The 24,361-nt window shown below is 39.4% G+C and overlaps 2 protein-coding genes and 1 pseudogene across 9 annotated transcripts in view; 1 reads left to right on the top strand and 2 right to left on the bottom strand.

Annotated features, from left to right (window-relative positions):
- Positions 1 to 24,361, bottom strand: part of LOC147917790 (membrane cofactor protein-like) — a 183,082-nt gene that overhangs the window by 134,316 nt on the left and 24,405 nt on the right. The gene's annotated exons all lie outside the window — the stretch shown is intronic.
- LOC147917791 (membrane cofactor protein-like) lies at positions 161 to 15,023 on the bottom strand. Its single transcript, XM_087420358.1, has 6 exons — positions 14,966 to 15,023; positions 8,013 to 8,098; positions 6,969 to 7,166; positions 1,183 to 1,365; positions 587 to 710; positions 161 to 245 (listed from the first exon to the last, which is right to left on the bottom strand). Exons 3-6 carry the CDS (start codon positions 7,162 to 7,164, stop codon positions 161 to 163), a joined length of 588 nt encoding a protein of 195 aa, XP_087276484.1. The 5' UTR covers positions 7,165 to 7,166; positions 8,013 to 8,098; positions 14,966 to 15,023.
- LOC147917792 (ubiquitin-ribosomal protein eL40 fusion protein pseudogene) lies at positions 10,019 to 10,414 on the top strand (annotated as a pseudogene).

The following is a 24,361-nucleotide window of genomic DNA, read 5'->3' as shown; positions in this document are numbered from 1 at the left end:
ATTTAAACAGAGGGCCTGTTCCAGGAAGAGAGCTAGCACCAGAGATAACCACAAAGAATATGAGCTAGGGTGGTACAGTCCCCAATAGTAGAAATACTATAATGATAATGAGTATAAATCCCCAGACATTTAAAGAATTTTGAAAAAAATAACCAGGAACTTAGAGGATTTTGAAAAATATAAGCAGGAAGTTACTCAACCTGAGATACTGGAATTTGGAGGTTTTGTACTGGGAAGAGTCGACACTGGAAAAGAAAGACACAACACTCTTAGCCTTTAGGCAAAAGATCAATACATCCAACTACCTATTAATGCAAAACTTCTACATATACAAATGACCACTGATAGCAGAATAGTTCCATAAAACATGATATATAGAATTAGAATTTAAACAGAGGGCCTGTTCCAGGAAGAAAGCTAGCACCAGAGATGACTACAAAGAATATGAGCTAGGTGTCGTAGACCCCTGAGCAGTAGAAATACTACAATGATAAATGAGTGTAAATCCCCAGATATTTAAAGAATTTTGAAAAAACAACCAGGAACTTAGAGGATTTTGAAAAATATAAGCAGGAAGTTACTCAACCTGAGACACTGGAATTTGGTGGTTTTGTACTGGGAAGAGTCGACACTGGAAAACAAAACAATGTAGACTGGATCAAACACTTGGGAGTGATTGCTGGCATTTGCACCAGGAATTGAAAAGATTTCTGAAAAATAGAACCAGGAGTTACTAAACTTGAATGATTCAAAATCAGGCGTTTGGTACTTAGAGCAATCAGCACTGGAAAACAAAATAATGTAGACTGGATCACCACTTGGGAATTAGTGCTTTCTTTTCATTTACATGCATTATGCTTTTTATTTTTGACTTATTTAGGTAAAAATTCCCATGCTTCAATTTTCTCACAAATGGTTGTTATCCCTTTTTACACATAAAAAAGCGGAACACAAGAAATTTATACACCTGTGTGATGTACGTAATGTGCTAAGACCCTATGAAAACACGCGAAATCAGAATAGAATTCTTTGTGGATTTTATTTCATACTTGTGTCGTGGAAATCAATGTAAGACAGAGTAAAATAGTAAAATTGCTTCCTTTCAATTATTCTGTTTCATTGACATTTACATAAAAGAAAGACAATCTGAAAAAAACCAAGAAGGAAAAAGACACTTTATACCTTTAATGCACGTTGGCATCGCAGGCTCCCAAGTACTGTTGGCGCCACAGACAACTGAGTTGCTGCCACTGAGGTAAAAACCCTCTTCGCATTCAAATACAACCGTCGCTTTGTAGTAAAATTTTTTTCCAAATCCTGATACCAGTCTTCCATTTTGAAGTACTGGATATACACATTTGACCACTGAAAAGTAGAGAAATTACAGAATTAATGGAAGGATGCTTTAACAGAGCACCAGAAGAACTAGTGCAAAGGAGCAATTTCTAGTGGGAACAAAGAGACAAGGAATGAAAGAGAAGATGTTAATTTAAAAGGACAAAACTTTATGTGAGCATTTTAATTCCAGGTGAACAGATTTAGAGAAATCTAATAACTATTTTCCACCTAGAATAGACTGTCATTGTAGTTTATCGGCTTTCCTACATTTTTTTCCAATACTGACAAGTTTTGAGAAAGGTCTGACTACCATACACAAATTCCAGGTAAGTTCAAAGGCAACTTTTTTTTTTTCTGGTGAGGAAAATTGGCCCTGAGCTAACATCTGTTGCCAATCCTCACCCTTTTTTTGCTGAGGAAGATTGGACCTGGGCTAACATCTGTGCCCATCTTCGCCTACTTTACATGTAGGACGCCTGGCTCAGCATGGATTGATAATGGCTGCAGAGATCAAATCCTGGGATCCGAACAAGCAAGCACAGGGCCACCAAAGCGAAGTGAGTGAACTTAACCACTACGCGACGGGGCCAGCCCCCCAAAAAAGCAAGTTTTAATACCCTTTAGCTCTAGGGATTTTTTTAAGCATGCAAACGCTGGTTACAGTACTCTGCTTTTTGAGAAAGGTAGGAAAGACTTTTTTGAGCAGGTAATACTTGAGATTATATTTAAAAGTTGCAAAGAAGCTAGACATGCAAAGATATGCACACAGAGAGTTCAGAGGTAGCAACAACATACACGAACTAGGCTATTTACAGAACAGAAAGGCCAGTGGAGTTAGGGCAGTGCTTTCCCAACATTTTGGCCTGCAACCCAGAGACCAAGAAACACATTTTACGTTGTAAACCAGTATACAAGCACACAGGCCTGCAACAAAGTGAGTACTTAGCCTCCATACCAGTGCACTCTGGTACTTCCCATTCCACTCTACTTCTGAAGAAGTAAACGCTGGTCATGACCCTCTAGATTGATTTCAGGACCCATTAATGGGCTTGGCAGAATTTGGGGAAAAAAAAAAAAGCCCAAAATACTGGCCCGGGCACTGAGTACAGGAAAACATCTTTTGAGATTAAACCTGAGCAATAGCTCAGGGCCAGATGGTGTAGAGGCTTGTGAGACAGAAGAGCGCTCTTCCTCCTTTCCCCTGGATCTGAGTTTCCCTCAGGTGTCATTTCCCTTCAGCCTGAAGAACTTCCTTGAGCAATTCTTGTAGTGCAGGTTGGCTAGTGACAATCCTCTTAGCTCTTGTTTATCTGAAAATGTTTTTATTTATTTGACCTTCAGTTTTGAAGACCTCTCCTTGACAGAGAATTCTAGGTTAAGTGTTTTCTTTCTCTTGCAGCACACTAGCAGGTATTATTGTCCTCTGGTGTCCACAGTTCCTCCACAGTTCCTTAAGGGAAGTCGGCTGTCATTCTCCTTGTGAGGGTCAGGGGAAGAGAGAATGGATTTGTTTCCCCTCTTGCTGGCTGCTTTTTCTTTTATCTTTTGTTTCACTAGTTTACCAGGATGTGTTTAGTTCAATGAGAGTTTCTTGGTAAATTTAAAAAATTTATTTATCCTGCTAGGTTACTGAATTTCCTGGACCTGTAGGGTTGTTGTTTTTCATTATCAAACATATGATAATGTTTGGCCCATATTTATTCAAATAATTGTGTGTACTGTTCCTTCTCCTCTCTTCCTGAAACTCCAATTACATGTATGTTTGACTGCTTGCTACCCTCCCACAGGTCTGCAAGTCTCTCCCTCTTTTCTTTAATATTTGTTTTCAAAGCCTGTTGGAAGTCTACTGTCCTGACTTCCAGTTCACTACTCTTTTCTCTGTTGTGCTAAATTACTGTTAATTGCACTAATGATTTTCTTTAAGTTAGATTTAGTGGCTATAACTTACATACAATAAAACTCACCCTTTTAAGTGTACAGTTGTATGTATTTTGACAAATGCAAATAATCATGTAATCACCACCACAATAAAGCCAGACAAGTTCCATAAGCCCCCAACACTTCCTTATGCCACTTTATAATCAACCCTCCACACACCCCCAACCGCCTGCCCCAAGGAGCCAACCATTGGTCTGGTTTCTATCTCTATTGTGTTGCTTTTCCAGAATGTCAGAATGGGATCACAGCCTCTGACTATGGCTTATTTCACTTAGTGTAATGCATGTGAGGTTTCTTCCTGTTGCTGCAGAGAGTAGATGTTCATTCTGTTTTGTTGCAGAGTCTTATTCCATTGTATGGATATATCATGGTTGTTGATCCATTCACCAGTTGAAAAACGTGGGTTGTTTCCAGTGTGGGCGATTATGATTAAGGCCGCTATGAATATTCTCATACAGGTTTCTTTGTGAACATGTGTTCATTTTACTTGGATTGCTGAGTTGTGTGTTAAGTGTCTGTTTAACTTTATAAGAAATAACCAAACTATGGTTGAAAATGCTCATACCACTTTGCATTCTTACCAGCAATGTATGTAGGTTCCAAGTGCTCCATACCTTGCCAGTAGTTGGTATTTGTACTTTTTTGTATTTGTTTTTACTTTCAGCCATTCTAGTAGGTGCTTAGAGGTATCTCATTGGGGTTTTAAATTACACTTCTGTGATTACTAGTGGTATTGAGCAATTTTTCACGTACATTTTTGCCATCTGTACATCTGCGTTGATGAAATAGGTCTATTCAAATATCCTGTCCATTTTTAAGAATTGGGATGTTTTCTTATGATTGAGTTTAGAGTTCTTTATATATTGTAGATAGAAGTCCATTATCAGATATGTGCTTTGCAAATATTTTCTCCCATTCTATGGCTCTGTTTTCTCATTCTTCTAACAGTGTCTGTTAAGAGCAGAAGTTTTGAGTACTTAAAGTCTAACATTCATTTTTTTTCTTTAAAGGATCATGCTTTTGGGGCTGTATTTAAGAAATCTTTTGCTTGGTCACAAATGTTTTCTACTGAAAGTCTTATAGTTTTAGGTTTTACATTTAACTATATGATCCATTTTGAGTAAATGTACATGGTGCTAACATGAGTTGTGGTTCTTTTTTTTTGCATATGTATGTCCAGTTGTGCCTGTATTTTACCATTTTTCCACTGAATTGTTTGTACACCTATGACAAAGTCAACTGGACACTTCTGAAAGGGTCTATTTCTGGGTTCCATTGCTCTATATGGTTATCTTTGCACCAATAGCACACTGTCTTGATTATATGCTTTACAGTTATTGACATCAAATAGAATGGGTCCTCTAATTTTTATTTTGATTATTCTACTTCTGGTTTTTCACATAAATTTTAGAATGAGTTTGTCAATTTCTACAAAAAGTTCTGCTGGGATTTTTATTGGGATTACGCAGAATTTATAGATCAGTTAAGGAGAACTGACACCTGTATTATACTGAGTCTTCCAATTCATGACCACTGAATTACTCTCTATTTATTAAGGTCTTCTTTAATTTCTTTTTTGTGTTTTGTTGTTTTTACCACTCAAATCTTACACACGTGTTGTTAGATTCACATGCAAGTATTTTGTGTATTTTGGAGCTGCTGTAAATACTACTTAAAAAAATTTCAATTCCTAATGGTTTATTACTAGTGTATAGACATACAGTTGATTTTGGTATGTTGATCTTGCGTCTTCTAACCTTGCTAAAACTTTAGTCTTTCAAATTTTCTACATAATCATGTCATAAATGAATAAAGTCTACTGTATTTCTTCCTTTATGAAATGTTTATCTATTTCTATCTTTTGCCTTATTGTACTGGCTAGGACCTCTAATACAATGCTGAATAGAGCGGGGAGAATACACACCCTTGTTCCTACCTCACTGGGAAATAAATTAGTCTTTTACCCTTAAATATAATGTTAGCTGTGGGATTTTTGCAGGTGCCTTCTATCACCTTCAGATAGTTCCCTTTTATTCCTAGTTTGCTGAGAAGTTTTATCATGAAAAGATGAATTCTATTAAATGCTTTTTTTCTACATCTATTAAGATGATCATGTAATTTTTTTCTTTAGTCTCCTGGAAAGGCAAATTATACTAATTAATTTCTGAATTTGAATCAACCTTGCATTCAAGGATTAAATCCTACTTGATTATGATATATTCCTATTTTTATATATGACAGGATTTTATTTGTTAATATATTGTTAAGAAAGTTGGTTCTATATTCATTACGGATGTTGTTTGTTATTTTCTTGTAATGATTTTGTCTGGTTTTGGTATTATGGCAATGCCCTTCCCGTGATATAAGTTAAGAAGTATTTCCTCCTCTTCCATTTTCTTGAAGCGTTTCTGTGGAGCTGCTATTCTTTTTCCGTTAATGTTTGGTAGAATTACCCAGTTAGCACATGGGGCCTGTAGTTCTCTTTGTGAGAAGGTTTAAGTTGTCAAATTTATACCCATAAAATTGTTTGTTTTATTCCCTTATTATCCTTCAATGTCTGCAGGATATTTAGTGACATGCTCTTTTTCATTCTTGATACTGGTAATTTATGTTTTCTTTTTTTCGTGTCAGACTAGCTATAGGTCTATTCATTTTACTGATCTCCAAGAAAATGGTGTTAGTTTCGTTGATTCTCTATTTTTTTCCTCTTTTCAGTACCCCTGATTTCTGTCCTATTTCTTTCTGTTTCCCTCTTTTGCGTTTAATTTGCTCTTTTCTTTATTGTCTTAAGGTAGAAGTTCAATCTTTTGAGACCTTTCCCTTTTCCAAATCTAAGTATTTCATGATATAAATATCCTGTATGCAATGCTTTTCCTGTATCCCACAAATTTTGATACGTTGTGTTCTCATTTTTATTCAATTCAAAACACTTTCTAATATTCCTTGTGACTTTCTCTTTGACTCAATTGTTAAGCAGTAGTGTCTTGCACAATTTTTACATATTTGGGGAATTTATGGTATCTTTATTGGATTTCTACATTCATTCCATTGTGATCAGATAATGTACTGTGAACGACATCAACTTTTTGAAATTTGTCAAAAAAATTATCTTATTGCCTAGAATATGATATTATAAAATGTTCCAAGTGCACTTGCAGAGAGTAAATATTTCGTTGTGATTCAGTGGTTCCTTTCTTTCAAGAGTCAAATCCCCTCCAATGCCTCCCTGCTTTTGGTCACTCTCAAGTGCCTGAAATATTCCTTTTTAAATATGTTCTGTCATATTTAACAATCTTATCAGTAAGAGAGCTAGTATTTTACAATTTACTCTGTCATCACCTACAGCCACAGCTCTCAGACTTCTTGTAATGCAAGCTAAAACGTTCTCATTTTTAAGCCAGTGTGTGTTGTTTTTTGATGCTTTCTAGCAAAAAAATCCTAACTCAGGCATACACACAGTAGTTCACAATGTAAAACTGGAATGCCAAGAACATGTGAGGTGAGAGGTGGAGAACTCTGCAACTAGAATTGTTTTTGACTCAATTTGACCTATATTAAATTAAATTAGAAAGTCAACTTAACAGGAGGAGGACACACACGGGACTGTTTTGTTTACCTGCAGGTAAAACGATTTTTAAAGTATTTCTACAGTATCTACAAATGAAGAAGGAAATAAATGGAAACGTTTTTACCTTTACACTCAGGAGGGTCACTACTCCATTTGTCATTCCCAGAACAAACAAGTCTGCTCTCTCCGACAAGTGAATATTCATCTGGTCCATTTGAAGGATCACAACTATAAGTTACTACATCATTATGCGTAAACACCTCCTGGTCGCTTCTGGTGTATTTTCCATTTTGTATTTTTGGAGGTGGGCTACAAGACATCACTTAAAAAGAGTAAAAGAGGACATGAAAGGCAAAGGAAAGGTAAAAGATTAAGACGGCATTAGTAAAGTCCTATGAACTCCTTCAATAGATTCATTAACGTGTTTTGTACAATCTAGTCATGAATCCAATATCCAATTAGAAGAAGGATTCTTTGAGAAATTGTATTATCCCCATTTCAAACCACTAACATGGAAATGAACTTTCAAAATAAACCTATTTTCTTAAATACGTATATAAAATATCTATACAAAATATCTACATTTATCTACAAGGCCATGCTACGTTTTCTTCTCATCATAAGAGATGCTGACAATTTAAGGATAAAATATGCTTGTGATTAAAAATAAAATTCAGTGCTACTTGAGAAATGCTTTATAATTTATAAATATATCCATTTGGTATATCGGTAGTTCACAATACCAAGATATTATTGTCTTTTTTCACTTTCATCCTTATGAGTGTATGGTGAAATTTTCCAGAGGCTACAAATTATGTGATAATGCAGCAGACTGAATCCCGATGTCATCCTTTAAGAAAGATATTGAGGAGATTTGCGATAATGTAAAACAATGCCACTATTCTCACTGTTTGTTTTGGAAAACTGATGTTTCACAAAAATACGTTGCATATGTTACTATGTATTGAGCTTACTATTCTTAAAAATGAATTAACAAATAATTATTTAAAAACACCTCATTTTTAATTCCAATATAATGAATATCAAGATAGAACCCCTATAAACGAAAGCTCGTCGGGATCTTTGTCAATTTAAGAGGGGAAAAGGGTTCTGAGGCCAAACAGTGTGAGAACTGCTGCTCTAAATTCTAAAGAGAGAATACACTTACCTTGACATGTTGGGGGACTGGCACTCCAACCCACAGTTTCTCCAACAAGTTCACAATATAGAATTTTGTGTCCAATTAAGTTAAAACTAAAAGAAAAAAGAAAAATTGACTGTGTTCTTTATAGTTAAATAGGTGCAAATAATAATGAAGAAAATTTTTATATGGTTGTTGTCCTGCACAACAGTAGTTTGAGAAGAAGTTTCTAAAATAATGAAAACTGCTAATAAAATATGTAACTTAATTAAAGAGTTTCTGGATTTGAACACACATTGGCAAGAGGAAAAATGTCTAAATAAATCTGTCATACCTGTTGGTATGGACTCTTTCCTATCTTTGGCAATCACATTACACATTCATTTCTATGCCCTTGCTCACGCCATCTGCCCAGTAAGGACAACGAGTGAGTAGACAGAACAGGCCCTAGAGCTTGCCCGCCTGGATTCGAGTCCCAGCTCCATGACTGACTTGTTATTTGAGCTTGGGTAAGTCCCTTAATGTTTCTCTTGCTCAGGTTCCTCATCTATGAAGAGGGGATATAGTACGTACCTCAGGGGGTTGTTCTGAGGATTAGATGAGTTAGCATCTGGCACACAGTGAGTGCCAGGTATGTTTAGCTCTTATTAATATTCTTTAGATCAGAATATCTTCCTAGGAATAGCTCAGGAATACTACTGGATGAAATCTTCTCTGATGATTTAAGTTCACAGTATTCTCTCCTCCTTCTGGACTGGCACTGTAATGATCATGAATAATTCTATGTATTTGGTACTTATTTACTATTTTGCTTTGACACCTCTCCGGATTTACTGTGTTTCTCAAGAAGGCTACAACTTCTTGAGAAGGGTCTCTATCTTAAACTTTTGGTATCCTCCAAAGCACCTAGCAGGCTCTCTCTCTAAAACTAGTAACTGGAAGTTCCAATATCTTCACTTGATCAAGTTAAAAAATAGTAACTGAAACTGCCTGTACACGCTTCCAGCCAACTTTTCCCCCAAGTGTCACTCATTGATTCTATATTAGAACATATTAGGAGTGGATTCTGGGATGATGGCAAAGTAGGAAGCACCAGGAATCTGTTTCCCAGCTAGACAACAACTGCACTGGTAGAATCTGCCTGATGTAACTATTTTGGAACTTTGGAGTCTGTTGATATCTTGCATTTTCCAGGGGAAGACTTAGACAGGTAATCAGCCTTAATTTTGGTCAATTTTAGCTCCTAGCACAGTGGCAGCTACCCACCCCAACCCCAATGTGGGGTTCATGTGCATGTGTCCCTGGAGCAGCTTAGAAGCAGCCTGTAGGAGCCAGGTTGGGCAAAAAGGATTCTGTCCTCCAATTATCGGGGATCTGTGCTCTGATCACTGATTGCTGCTTCTGATCACAAATAAGCTGAAAAAGGGGTTGGTAGTCATTGCTGTCACACCTAGCCCTACTCTTGCAAGCCCCTTGCGTGCCAGCTGAAGTGACTTTCGAGGGATTTACAGGTTCAGCGCTCTTTGCCGCTCCTGCATTTTGCAACTTTTCCCCTTTCAGGGACCAGACATTCAAAACTAGGACATTCAAAAACAACTGCATACACAGGGAAAATTAGAAAGTGACTATGCACACCCAGGAAAAGGCTCAAAAACACCTAAGATGTCCTTCAGTTTCATGTCAGGCTGATCCTCAGCATAGAGGCACCCTACAACAACAAACACACACACAAACAAAAAAACTAAGAAAACATCAAGCCTTAGGAAACAGGGATAATCCTTCCAGAGTTACCACATTATTAGATTCAAAGGTTGAGTTCAACAAAAAATCACATGGTACACAAAGGAACAGGCAGTACGCCCCAATCAAAGAAAAAAATAAATCAATAGAAATTGTCCCTGAAAAGACTTCATCGTAGATTTACTAAACAAAGATTTTAAAATAACTGTCTTGCACAGGTGCTCTTGGTGGCAAATTGGAGGTTTCCACTACTGCCACCCTCTTTTTCTTCACTGAGGGGCTGAGTAGCAGACGCAGAGATGCAAATCTTTATGAAGACCCTGATGGGCAAGACCATCTCTCTTGAGGTCGAGCTCAGTGACACCACTGAGAACATCAAAACCAAAATCCAAGATAAGAACGGCATCCTACCTGAGCAACAGTGTCTGATTTTTACAGGCAAACAGCTGGAGGATAGTCGCAGTCTCTGAACTACAATATCCAGAAAGACACCACTGTGTACTTGGTGCTTCACCTGTGGGGCGGCATCATCAAGCCTTCCCTTTGCCAGCTCACCCGGAATACAACTGCTACAGGATGATCTACAAGTATTATGCTCATCTATACCCCTGCACTCTCAACTATCACAAGAAGTGTGGTCACACCAACAACGTGTGCCCCAAAAAGAAGGTCAAATAAGGCCTCTCCGCTAGCTCCTACTTTGCCTGCAGGGTGGCCTCCTGACCGAGCCTCAAGGCCCTGGGGCCTCAATAAAATTTGAAAGATAAAAGAAAACACTGTCTTAAAGATGCTCAAAGAACTATCAGAAAATATAGGAAGTCAAGAAAACAATGTGTCAACAAAATGGAAATATCAGTTAGGAGATGGAAAACCTAAAAGAAACCAAAAGTAAATTATGGAGTTGAAAAGTACAGTAACTGCAATGACAAATTCAATACAGGAATTAAAGGCATATCTGAGCAAGCAGAAGAAAGAATCACTGAACTTGAAGACAGGCGAACACAATTTATCGAGTCCGAGGAACAGAAAGGATTGAACAAAAGTGAACAAAGCCTAAGGTGTGTGGAGGATACCAAGAAGCAGACAACGTAAACTCTGTGGGACTACTTGGGAGGAGAAAATAGAAAGAAGGGGCAGAGAGAATAGTTGAGGAAATAATGGCTGCAAATTTCCCAAATCTGATGAAACACGTGAATATAAATATCCAAAAAGCTCAACAAGCTACAAATAAGATGAACTCAAAGAAACCCACACTTAGAAACATAATAACCAAACTTTCAGAAGCCAAAGACAAAGAGAGAATCTTGAAAGCTGCAAGAAAAGAGTAAATCATCACATCCAAAGGATTTTAAATAAGATTATCAGAAGACTGCTCATCAGAAACTCAGAAGCCATTGACAGTTGGCCAATATACTCAAAGTACTAAAAGAAAGAAAGTGTCATGCAAAAATCCTCGATCCAGCAAAACTGTGTCTCAAAAGTGAAGGAGAAACTCAGGCATTCCCAGATAAACAAAAACTGGCGGAGTTCGTGACCTCTAGACCTCCCCTGCAAGAAATGCTCAAGGAGTCCTGCAAGGTGAAATGAAAGTACTCAACAGTAATTCAAAGTCTTTTGGATAAATAAAGATCTCACTAGTGGTAGATATATGGGCAATTATGAAAGCTAGTACTACTCTGATAATGGTCTATAACTGCAATTTTTGTTATGTGATTTAAGAGTCTAATCTTTTTGAAGAAATTATTAGTGTAGAAGCTAGTATTATAGTTATAAAGCGTAGATGCTAGTATGACATCAAAATCCAAAAGGGGTGTGATGGATCTGTAGAGGAGCAATTTTTATAACTTACTGAAGTAAAGTTGGTATAAATTCAAATTTGAGTGGTATAACAAAAGGATGTTAAATGTAATCTTCATGGTAACCACAAAGAAAACAGACTTAGAATATACACAAAAGAAGGTCAGAAAAGAAGTTAAACATTTCACTACAAAAATCAGCTAAACACAAAGAAAACAGTATTACAGAAAATGAGGGACAAAAAAGGCCATAAGGCATATAGAAAAGAAATGGCACAATGACAGAACTAAGTCCCTTCTTCTCAGTGATTACATTAAAAGTTAATGGATTAAACTCTCCAATCAAAGACAGAGCTTGGCAGAATGGATAAAAACAAATGATTCAACTATACGCAGTCTACAAGAGCCCCACCTGAGATCCAAAGACAAAAGCAAGTTGTAAGTGAAAGGATGGAAATAGTGATTCCATGAAAATAGTAACCAAGAGGAAGCAGCCGTGGCTATACTAACATTAGAAAAAATAGACTTTAAATCAAAAAAAGTTACAAGAGACAAGAACATTATATATCAATAAGGGTTCAATACTGCAAGAAGATATAACAATTATAAACATCTATGAACCCAGTGTCAGGCTATCAAAATATAGGAAGCAAAAACTGACAGAATTGAAGGGATAAATACACACTTCTATGTAATCGGCACTTCTACAATAGTAATTAGAGACTTCAATAGCCCATTCACAATAATAAACAGAACAACTAGACAGAACATAAGTAATAAAACAGAGGACGTGAACAACACAATAAACAAACTAGACTCACAGTCACATATAGAGTGGTCTATCCAACAACAGAATATATAGCCTTTTTAAGTGCACATGGGACATTTTCTAAGATAGACAATATGTTAGGCCACAAATTAATGTTACTAATACAATTAATTATATAATATATAACCTAATATATAAATAACAACATAATTATGTAGGCTACAAATTAATATTAATCAATAGACTTAAAAACATAGATGGTGTACAAAGTATTTTTTCTAACCACAATGGGATGAAATTAGAAATTAACATCAAAAAGAAAACTGGAGGGACCAGCCCGATGGTGTAGTGGTTAAGTTCGCATACTGCACTTTGGCAGCCGGGGTTTGCAGGTTCGAATCCCAGACGCGGACACACGCACCAATTATAAAGCCATGCTGTGGTGGCGTCCAATATAAAGAAGAGGAAGATGGGCACGGATGTTAGCCCAGGGACAATCTTCCACAGCAAAAAGAGGAGGATTGGCAGCAGATGTTAGCTCAGGGCAAATCTTCCTCACACACAAAAAAAAGAAAACCGGAAAATTCACAAAATTCTGAAAATTAAACAACACACATTTAAACAACCACTGGCTCAAAGAAGAAATCACAAGGAAAATTAGAAAATACTTTGAGGTAAGCGAAAATGAAAACATAACATACCAAAACTTATGGGATGCAGCAAAAGCAGTGCCAAGGGGGGAAATATATAGCTATAAATGCTTACATTAAACAATTAAGAGATCTGAAATCAACAACCTAACTTTACAACTTAAGGAACTAGAAAAATAAGAACTAAATGAAAGCTAGCAGAAGGAAGTATACAATAAAGATTAGAGCAGGAATAAACAAAACAGAGAAGAAAAAAAAGCAATAGAAGAAAATCAATGAAACCAAAAGTTGGTTCTTCAAAAGATCAACAAAATTGACAAGCCTGTAGCCAGATGGACTAAGAAAAGAGAGAAGACTCAAATCACTGAAATCAGAAATCTAAGTGGGGACATTACTACTGATTCTACAGAAGTAAAAATTTTATGATAGTACTTTGAAAAAATTTATGCCAATAAATTGAATAACCTAGATAACATGGACAAATTCCTAGAAACACAAAATCTACCAAGACTAAATCATGAAGAAATAGATAATCTGAACAGGTTTACAACTAGTAAGGAGATTGAATCAGTCATCAAAAATCTCCCAATAAAGAAAAGCCCTGGACCTCATGGCTACACTAGTGAATTCTACCAAACATTTCAAGAAAATCTAACACCAATCCTTATCAAATTTTTCCAAAAATTTGAAGAGGAGGAAATTCTTCCAAACTTAGACTATGAGACCAGCTTTACCGTGATACCAAAGCTAGACAAAGACACTACAAAAAAAGAAAGCTACAGACCAATATCGCTAATGAACACTAATGTAAAAATCCTCAACAAAATACCAGCAATTTTGCAGCATATTAAAAGGATTATACACCATGACCATGTGTAAGTTATTCTTTGAATGGAAAGATGGCTCAACATATGAAAATCAATCACTGTAATATGCGACATCAATAGAATAGAGGAAAAAACCATATGATCATCTCAATTGCTGCAAAAAAAGCATTTGACAAAATTCAATGTTTTCATGATAAAAATACGCAACAAATGAGGAACAGAAAGAAACTACCTCAAGATAATAGATGCCATACATGAAAAATCTACAGCAAACATCATATTTAATGGTGAAAGGCTAAAAGCTTTTCCTCTAAGATCAGGAACAAGACAAGGATGCCTACTTTTTTCTATTCGACATGGTACTAGAAGTCCTAGACAGAGCAATTTGCAAAGAAAAAAAATATAAAAGGCAACGGAATTGGAAAGGAAGCAATAAAATTATCATTGTTTGCAGACGATATGTTCTCCTATGTAGAAAACTGTAAAGATTACATGCATACACAAACAAAAAATTAGAACGAATAAATGAATTCAGCAAAGTAGGAGGATACAAAGTTGATACAAAAAATCAGTTGCATTTCTATAGTGTATTACATTTACCCTCCAAATGCACATTTTTCATAAATGCCCAGTATTCCCAATACATACTATTAAAAGAGCCCCATAGAACAATGGTTATAATTAAGTTTTTGAGATGCTTCATTACTTTGCAGCAGTCTCAAAGATAAGGTTTTCCAATTTAGAGATCTTGATCAATGTTATGGTCCAGGCTAACCAGGGCAATTTTGGTCTGCTAATACCTTACAGAGTATCTCGATATAAGAATATCTCTGGATGGCATTTCTACCTCCCATTTCCACAAGCCCCACTTCAACTCTGAGAGGTGACATTTTAAATAGGGTGTGCTTTGATGTCAAGGATAAAATCACCATGGTTATTACATTTTAATGCTTGTGATAGGCTTATTATTACATATAGTATTATACAATTTTCCTTTCCTTCAATTTAAATTTCTTTCTATTAATTACACATCTTTTCAGTCTCCATAAAAAAACCAAGAGTTGTTTTGCTTCAAGTACAACTTGTCACAGAGAAAGCAAAATGAAATCAACTTCATGGGAATGCTTAGGAAGAGAAGCAAAACAAAAATGGAATTCACAACATTTACCTTATTTCCTCTAAGGAGCAACTTACTTACCCCTCATTACAAACATAGTGAATCTGTGAACCAAACTCCAAAGTTCCATTTACATATTTTACTTCACCATTTGTGGGTTCTCCTGGATGTCGACATAATTTTCCTAAAAGATAATTTTCAAGTTCATTGTTTTATATGAATTTCAAGACAGATTTGAATCAAAATCAAAATTCTACATTGTTCTTTTGAATTAATGAGACTACTATTTATTTTCTTTAACTATTATAAGGCCAAACTTAAGATTCAGATTTACCTAGGCAACCAACTACCCAGAAAAGGATTCCCTGGAGATTTTCAAAGCCTGAAAATATACACTGCTATCTAAAAGCTACATTCACATGAGAAAATCATCAGTGCCGCAGTGGAATATGCACCATAAAATGTGTGAATATCTGTAGAGCAACAACAACAAAAAAAATTTTGTTTGCTTACTTGTACAAGCCTCCTGGAGAAAGCGTCCATGTGTTATCAGGCTGACAGACAGTAGAGGTGGCAAGAGGAGGTGTCTTGAGCATGTATCCTAGACGACACTCATATTCTATTGTGTCTCCAGGCCTATAAGAAGATTGAGCAACACCCCTCACCCTCATAGAATTGAATCTTGGCGGATCACCACAGGCATCTAGGAAGAAGAGAATAAGAACATGAAAATAAAGTACTTTACCTCTTTCACCAGCCTAGCAGGAGGCAGGTAGGACAGAATAAATGGAAGGTTCTTGGCAAGACACTAAATGACTGGCCCAGGCTTTTACCCAAATGGTGATACTTATGGATGATGTGTCTAGCTCATTTTAAATAACATTCTATCAGCTTTTGGTTTGTTGGGGAATAAGGTGAATTTCCATTCAACAGTAAACTGAAGAGACAATATCAATGGTTTTGGTTTTAAAATATATTTATAGAGTGCGCATCCTTTCCCACTTTTTCTAAATTCCTTCCAAAACTCACCTCTCCTCTAAGAAGTCTTCTATAGTATGTACCACTCTGCTGGGATTACGCTTCCATAGTTGGAAACACAAACTCATGACCATTTGTCACTTGGGCTCCAGTCTCCTCTCAGGAGGCAAGTTCCTAGAGGTCAGGGACCACACGCCTTCTTTTTCTACTACACCCATGCCAGCGGGTGCTCACGAAATGCTACGGTAAGAGGCGATGATGAAATGAGCATCGTGGATTTCACGGATCAAAATGAATATGGACTGCAGAACTTCAAAATAGAAGTACATTACTTCAAAATGAAAACATCATTTCATATCTTTCATATTAGTGAATGGACCATTTTGTAAGTGAATAGATGCCATTTAAATATCAAAATGTACTACTTTGATAGCCTTACATGAAAAAAATTTTGCTTTCTTGGACATTATTTCATATAATTTAATCTTCCTTCACTGCTCTATGGAGCGTGCATTCCCTCAGAAGCTCCTGAGGTAGCTGTTTGAGCTCTTTATCCAATATATCCCTACAGTAAAGCTACTATATTGCTAGGCTTTTAGATAAATTTTTACTTCTGGATTTTTTTGGGGGATTTTTCTCCTTAAAACAATGTCATTTCTACTTCAGCAATTCCTCACACTGCAACTAGAATAATATTGATATGATACAGTGACCAACCCTCTTCCAAGTCAGATGCCTGTCAATGGCTCCCCATTGCCCTCAAGGTAATGTCTAAGCCTCCTTAACACAGCTAACAGACTCTTAAAAACCTGTCACTATCAGGACGCTGCTCACTCTTGCACACTATTCTCAAGCCATATTCCATTCCACGTAGTGCCCGTTAAGTTATTTAAATGACATTAGCACTCTTGGCCTCCATGCACCATTTTACTCCAGTTTTGACCAGAGACCCTGCCATTCCTCCCACCGCTCATCCTTCAGTTTCATCCTAGATGCCACTGATTCCTTGAACCTCCTGACATCTCTCAATCAAAAACTGGGCTAAGTGTCTTCACGCTGCCCAAATTTACTTCTTTCATAGCACTTTGCATATTGTAATTCTTTATTGTTGACACTCCTTGCAGACTGTCACCTTCTTAGGGACCATGTCTCACTCATCACTGCATTTCTAGGACCTCGGGCCAGAGCTGACTGAGCACGGGTATCAGTTCTATACACTCTAAGGTCCAAATTCAAATTCTTTACTGGTCAGCCAACCTGTTCCAGAGGAATCTGCAAACCATGGCTCCTGTCTTTTGCTGTTTTTACACTTGTCTTCAATTTTATTTCATTGGTTTAGTTATAGAGAATTTCCTTTACCTGACTTTTAAATTTTTTTCATGTCAAAATACTTATACTTTATTATTTTATTATACCCATTATTCTTTGTTACTGCTATTATATGAAATGGTATTTTAACATTATCAAAGGTAAACTCCAAATATTTTAGGTTATATTTTTTCCTAAAGTATGGTAACGCAAGATTCAGTACTTGGATTCAGTAGAACAATAGTGATGATAGTAATAATTGTAGAAATATTTAAGCACTACTTGTGCCAACCATATTTTAAGTGCTTTTAAACTAACTTAATCTTCATAATCATCCTATGAGTTGAGATTACTCTTCCATAATAGTTCCACAGGTCCTATTTCCCCCTCCTTAAGATGAGCAAACTGAGGCACAGTAAGGTGAAGTAACTTGCCCAAGAAACATTCCCAGTAGGCAGCAGACCCAGGAGTCAAGCCAGGCAGCCTGGTTCTGTTACCGGATACATACCCGCTTCTTTACCCACCACACAGGAGAGGCCAAATGAAACTGGAATGCCAGGATTAGGGCAAGGAAAGAGTTTTTATTTCGGGTTATGTCAGTTGGGGAGACAAGAGCTCTCAAGCTTCTCCTGTCTCCTCGAAAGATGGGATGCAAAGGGTTTTAAAGGTTGTGAGGAATGTGGCTGCTTGTAGGGAGCGGAGCCTGTGGCCTTGCTGGTCGGTGCTTTCCCACCAGCCTGCATTTGGCCTTGTGAGGTTGCTGGCAGGGAGGAGGATGGCGAGATAAGGGAATCGCAGGTGGATGTCCTTCAACTGTCTCTCCGTGGTGGATGGTGGATTCTGGTGCCAGGAGGCCAAGGAGTTGAGGCCTGAGAAGCTTTAGCTTCTTGGTATTTTCTGGATATCAGTTTCCCTGTAACAAACCTCAAGAACTGGTAATTAGCCAAAACTTCAGTGTGAGCCCAGCTTGAGGCCACCTGGGCTTTTAACAATTAGTAACTTCTGTCTGCCTTGTGAAGTTCAGGGATAAAAAAAAATACCCAATATTTACATATGAATGTAATCTAGAGAAGCAGGGAAAGAGGATGAGTGCTTTTGGTTTCAACCCCATATATGCTGGGCTTAATTTAGGGGAACTGATATCAAGGCTGGCATCAATAACATCATGTCTGAATTTTATGATGGTGATTCTTCATTCCTGACTATCCTGCTGCTTTTCACAATTATTCACTCTGTGATCTAGTCCTCTCCTTTCTCTTGCCTGCTTTGCCCTACTGCTGCCTCACTGGGTAGCTTGGCAGTCCATGAATCCCCGAGCCTGCTCAACTCTTGTCTTCTAGATAAGAAGATAATCATCTTAAAGCTTTATGCACTGGAGAGATTTGGCCACATTATTTCTTTTCTTGCCCATGTGTGAGGGTTTTGGTAGCCTACCGACTGACAAGTTAAGGACTTCTCTGTTTGCCCTGTAATATGCAGAGGAAGGAAACTAGGTAACTACTGTGTAAGCACTTACTGATCTTGGCTTCATATTGTAAAGAAATAAAGACCTAAAGCAGACAGAAGAGACCATCCATTACAGAAGATTGTGGCTTTTTGTCCAAAAAAGCAGACTCCTCTCTAGATGGAATGAAACTGCTCCAAGTTACCAATTTCAACTGTAAAATGAAATTCGACAAATGTTCCCTTCTTGCAACCTTGTAACATTTGGCCACTACCTCTAAGATGACAAGCCTCCCAGGCACAGCATAGTGTCTGCTTTTACAAAAACCTTCTCCTCAGGAGCTACTTCAAAGAGTGAAATGTTTATTTTATCACATTTTTCCCTGCCCAGCACAGCAAGTTCTCATTTTTACTTTCTCCAAGTCTCATACTCTCTCCCTGATTTTACCTTTCAACTGTAACCTTAACTCTTGTTTTTCCTCCTTCTTCATTTCTAGTTGTTGCACCTTCACATGATGCATCCTATTCACTTCCAGTTTATCTATTTTCCTCTATTTTTAAATAGCTTTCAGAGTCTCCTTCTAACTTCCCAGCTTTAAGCCTATTCTAAAAATTATTCTTCTTAAAGAATTCATTTTACTACCACTGTTCCACCACCCACTTCGCCTCCTACATAGAAATGACCTTGTTAATGATCTGTAACAAAAGCAAGCCTGCAATACTGTGAGCCCTGGAAGAGTCTACTAATGGGGAAGACAGAGCCTCTCTGACCTTTCCTAGCTGTCTCCTGCCTTAGACTTTTAGGCACCACAGAAAGGCCATCCTAAGCACAGCGCTTTCTTTAAAGAACCTTCCTCCTGGAGGCATGTGTGCTCTGAGCTCCCTAAGCCCCTGCTGAATAGTATATTTAATTTTCTGGTATTTAATAGTAATAAAAGTGTTGATATGGAGGCAAAAAATGGGTGGACATTTGGAACCACAAGTGTGACAAGACAGACAAGATCTCTGCATTCTAGTTGGGAGTAAAACAGAAAAGATAGTTTTGGAAGGGTGAAAGCTACGCAAGTTGGGGGATTTAAGCTGGAGAGTGTGTGGGGGTCTACTCTGAGACAGGGTGGTCAGAGAGAAGGTCCCCTCGTAGAGTGGGGGTAGCATTGTCGCAAATGAATTTGAAAGAATAAGAAGGAGCCATTTGTAGTGCAAGAGGCAGTGGAGGACCATGTTCCCAAGGCTGAGGGAATACAAGTGCAGAAGCCCGAAAGTCGAAGGAAGTCGGCCTGTGTGATGAGCAGCAGAAAGGTCTTCCCTGCCTCCAGTCACTTGTTAAATGCTCTCAGAGACTCATGCTCCTTTCCTCCAGAGCAATCCTCTCGAGTCATAACATATTCATTAGTATTACATTTTGGTTACCGTCTGCCACTCCTAATAAATTTTAGCAACTATTTTCACCTTTGAGATTACCTACTGGGGGATCTTAACAATGAGCAGATGTAACACAGTCCCTGGCTTATACTCATGTGTGTGCCAAACAGACAAATAAAGATCAAGTGAAAACAGGAATAGTTTGTTATTGCTTCACTAGCGTATCTTCAGGACCAGCAGAGGACCTGGCCCAGAGAGGCAAATCTTTTTGTGGAATGAATGCTAAGCTAACGAAAGAATGCAGCATACAAACTGCTATATGTAATAAGACCTTGAAAATAACTTGGGCATAGAAACATACGTGCATACAAAGACACAGGAAATATACCCAAGTATTAATATGGCTGTCCTTTGTGTAAGTTTTTTTACAATACACCATGTCTTTTTACTATATATATCTTTAAAGTACTTATTTCCCATTCTATAAGAACAAGAAACAAACTTAGTAGATGGGCCTTCAGCTATAGTGTTTTTGAGCTGTGGAGGGGGAAAACCAGATTAACTTACTATTTATCGTTCATCTCTTAGGATAATCATTTCTCACTAGGTTTTGGCTACCAATGTTTTGAGCTTACTTCGATATCCCTCAAATAGTGATCCAACCTAATGAAAAGAAGGGAACAAGCCGTCAAGCCTTTTGGTAATAGAACTGGATGCCACTGTCTGTACTGGATGGGCACAGGAGAGACTAACTACATGTAGCAAAAAGCAACAGCCTGCAAACGGATACCAATATGATGTTCAGCAACAAGGAGCCCACCGTGAATCGTCAGGTACAAAAAGCCACAAAGCGCCCTTCCCAAACCCTCTAAAGCCCAGGCCCCAGAGCCTGCTCTCTAACTTCAGCGCTACGGGCACACCAGGCACTTCCCAGCCCTTATACAAAAACGAGCAGTGAGCCTCCTTGCCCCACACTCGGCACCGTGGGGCTGGCCACTTCCATAAAGCACACACCCGGTAACACCCGCCGGGGCTTCCGCAGCCCAGAACTCAGCGGGCGCAGCCAACACCCCCTCTCAACAAGGCACCACCCTGCCCAGGGAACAAGGGCAACCACTCCCCACGGGCACAGCCCGAGTCCTAGCAACACCCCCGCGCACCCGGGCACTCCAGAGCAAGCCCTCGCCGCTTCAGCAGCGAGTCCGCGCGCCCATCCCGACTTGGCTCAGCGCGGCCACCGCCCTGCAAGCTTTTGGGCCAGGGACGCGGCTTGGCCCCGGTAAACGCCGGCCGCACCCACCACCCCGCCCCGCTCGGTGCCGACCACCAAGCACGCCTCCGCCGCCCGCACTACGCGGTCCCTCACCCCCGGAGCCCCGCACAGCACCACCCGGGGGAAGTTTCCACAGCCACGGAGCGCCAACTCCGCACGGCCCGGCTCGACCCAGCCCTGGGCGCCTCCCACCCGACTCCACTACCGAGCGAAAGAGCTGCCCCTGCCCTCGGCTCCCGGTCCGCCCGCTCCCCGACCCGCTCCGTTCGCCGCCGGAGCGCACACCCTCTCAGGCTCCTGCAATGGAGGCACACGGGCAGCAGGAGCACTAGGGCTAAAAGGACCCCAACGAAGCTCCAAGAAGAGAAGTGGCTCTCGGGGCCGACAGGGAGGTGCCGTGCGCGGCGCGCAAGACGCCGTCATTTTCGGGAGATCCTGCGGGATTCCTGAGAGACGGCAGGAGCGGACCTTCTGCCAGTCTGGTCACCGCAAGCATAACTTATCTCCCAGACTCGCCAAAAGAGTCCAGCGCCGAACGGCAGGTGGGCGTGGCCTCTACCGCGCCTTCCGGAGCGGAAGAAATGACTTCGACCTACCGGGGCCGGGAGCTGTGGGGCGGAGCGTGGGGCGGATCTGGCGGCTGCGAGGCGGGGAAGCGTCGGCGCGGGGACGGGGCGTCAGAAGCCCGGAGGGGACGCGGCGTAACCCTGACTGGCATCCTGACGGACTGGCGTTGGCGGGCGGCCCTGCCCGCTCCCGCGTGAGCCCGACTTCTTCTCTGGCCGCACCCCTGCAGACCTGCCCGGAAGCCCGAGGGAGGCTTGCGGGAAAGGCTGGGTCACCGCCGCGTTCAAGAACGGTTAACACCCGCTCAGTGAAGGGGTGGAAAGGAAACAAGTGCGGCGGGGTCATCGTTGTCCCTTTTCCGGAACGCTGGATGGAAGGATAAAGCGGCATCGACCTGAAAATAGAAACCCGGGGCCCAGGAGCGGGTCACCGTGGGGCCCAACACCCCTCAGGGCTTCAAGTTTTGTCTCCAGGTGCTCCATCTGTCAGGACTGCCTGGGGGGCCTTGGTCACTATTCGGCGTTAATCAGGCATAATTGGGGACAACACTTGAGAACTGTGGTTGAGCCTCTGCTCTGGTAATCCCATCAAGGCCTGCTAGACTTCAAATCCACAAAGACTTGGCCTCTGCACTACACAGACCCCTAATGTAAATTACTCTCCCCTGCTCGCTTGAAGGGGATGCATGGGAAGGTAAATTATTAGAAGAACACTGGGCCCTTAGGTACTGCGCACTCAACTCAGTGGGATGGGCCCTTGCTCTTCAGCAACTAAATGTTTATGAAGAGGGAACATGGTTACATGTATGAAAAAGGTAAGGACGAGGGTGTATTAAGTGCTAAATTCCTGTAAGCAATGAATGCCATTATTGTTGGGTTGGGTAGGAGTTGATAAGAGGGAGAAGTTTTGTAGGTGAAACAATCTGTCCAGTGCTGGAAAATTACAAGAATGAGCAAGATTTATTTGTAGAGGTTGTGAGTAAACCTGTATGACTACAAAAGTGAGGAGAAAAATGTAACGTGACTGGTATTAAAAAGAACAAACAAAAGGAGCTGACATTTTCTTTGCTCTTAGTTGGCAAAGAATAAAAACGTCAGCCAACATGAGTAAATGGCTATTGCGGCCTGGCCCCTCAGACTTGGGATTTTTTTTTTTTTTTTGTGAGGAAATCAGCCCTGTGCTAACATCTGCCAATCCTCTGCTTTTTTTTTTTTTTTTGCTGAGGAAGACTGGCCCTGGAGGCTGGCAACATCCGTGCCCATCTTCCTCCCACTTTTTATATGGGACACCACCACAGCATGGCTTGCCAAGCAGTGCGTCAGTGCACGCTCGGGATCCGACCTCCTGGTGAACTCCCAGGCACGCCACAGCGGAGCGCACGCACTTAGACTGCTTGCACCACCGGGCGAAGCTCCCTCAGACTTGGGATTTTGAACATAACATTTCCGTATATTAAAAGTTTTAAAAGTGGCATGATTTTTACAAACCACCAGTTCCATTTAGAGTTTATCCCGAAGAAATCATCAAAGCTGTGAGCAAGATGTATAATTTAGGAAAAAATATAAACTCTTCAGTGTGTAGCCAAAATATAAGGAATTTTTGATAGGTGGCTTTATGGGATGGGAAATTCTATGCAGCAAGCAGTATAAAAAAAAAAAATCAGTATGAGAAACTGATATATCTATTGATGTGGAAAAAGCAAACTCTAAATCCAGAATGTGTCTTTTTGGCATTCCTTTTATTAAAAGTAGTTTATTGATACAAACAAAAAGAGATTAGTTGGAAATATACCCAAATTAACTAATAGTTGATAGGATTATGGGTATTTCATTTTCTTTATTAACTCTTAAGTTTTCTATATTGACACTGTATTACCTTTGGTGTCACATTACCCAGAAAAAAATTTTAAATCTAACCTTATGTATATCAACTGCTATTTTGTTCATAGAATGGCGAAGATAGAGCCTGTATTTCACAGTGGAGTTCAGGTATGCGAGGATGAGTGACAAAATGGGAAGCTCTCCGTTTAAACCTCCTGCATGGGTCTTCTGGAATTATAAAACTTTATATGGTATTTAAACAATTCTATATCTGAGATGTACTAAAGACTCTCTGGGTTCAAAAAACCATGGAATTTCCTCTTCCTCCCAGACCAACGCAGTGTTTGAAGTCTCGGTAGAGCATATAGACCCAAACTGTGGATGTGATGTATAAAATAAACATCTTAGTATCTTGGATTATAAAATCCAGACACACCATGGATGACACTTAATTGAAGGAGAGGTATAATTAAGGAGACAGGGAATAGGAAAACTCAATGAGGGGGAATTATCTTTTCTGTGGATTCTTCACAGTTGTAAAAGAGTGATAAAACAGAAAAGTTCTTGGGGCTCAATGCGTTGGCACTTATTTGTGAAAACAGAGAGTCTATTTATTGTTCTCTGCTACTAACGATCATCAACAATGTTATATGTCAATTATATCCCAATAAGCTGAAAAAATCCTTTCTCATCTATTTCCTAGACTTGAAGTTTTTTTTTCTCATA

This window comes from Ceratotherium simum, chromosome 2, assembly GCF_057802395.1.
Source record: "Ceratotherium simum simum isolate JZ-2026a chromosome 2, ASM5780239v1, whole genome shotgun sequence".
Taxonomy (NCBI): domain Eukaryota; kingdom Metazoa; phylum Chordata; class Mammalia; order Perissodactyla; family Rhinocerotidae; genus Ceratotherium; species Ceratotherium simum.
This window is presented reverse-complemented; position numbering and strand designations above follow the sequence as displayed.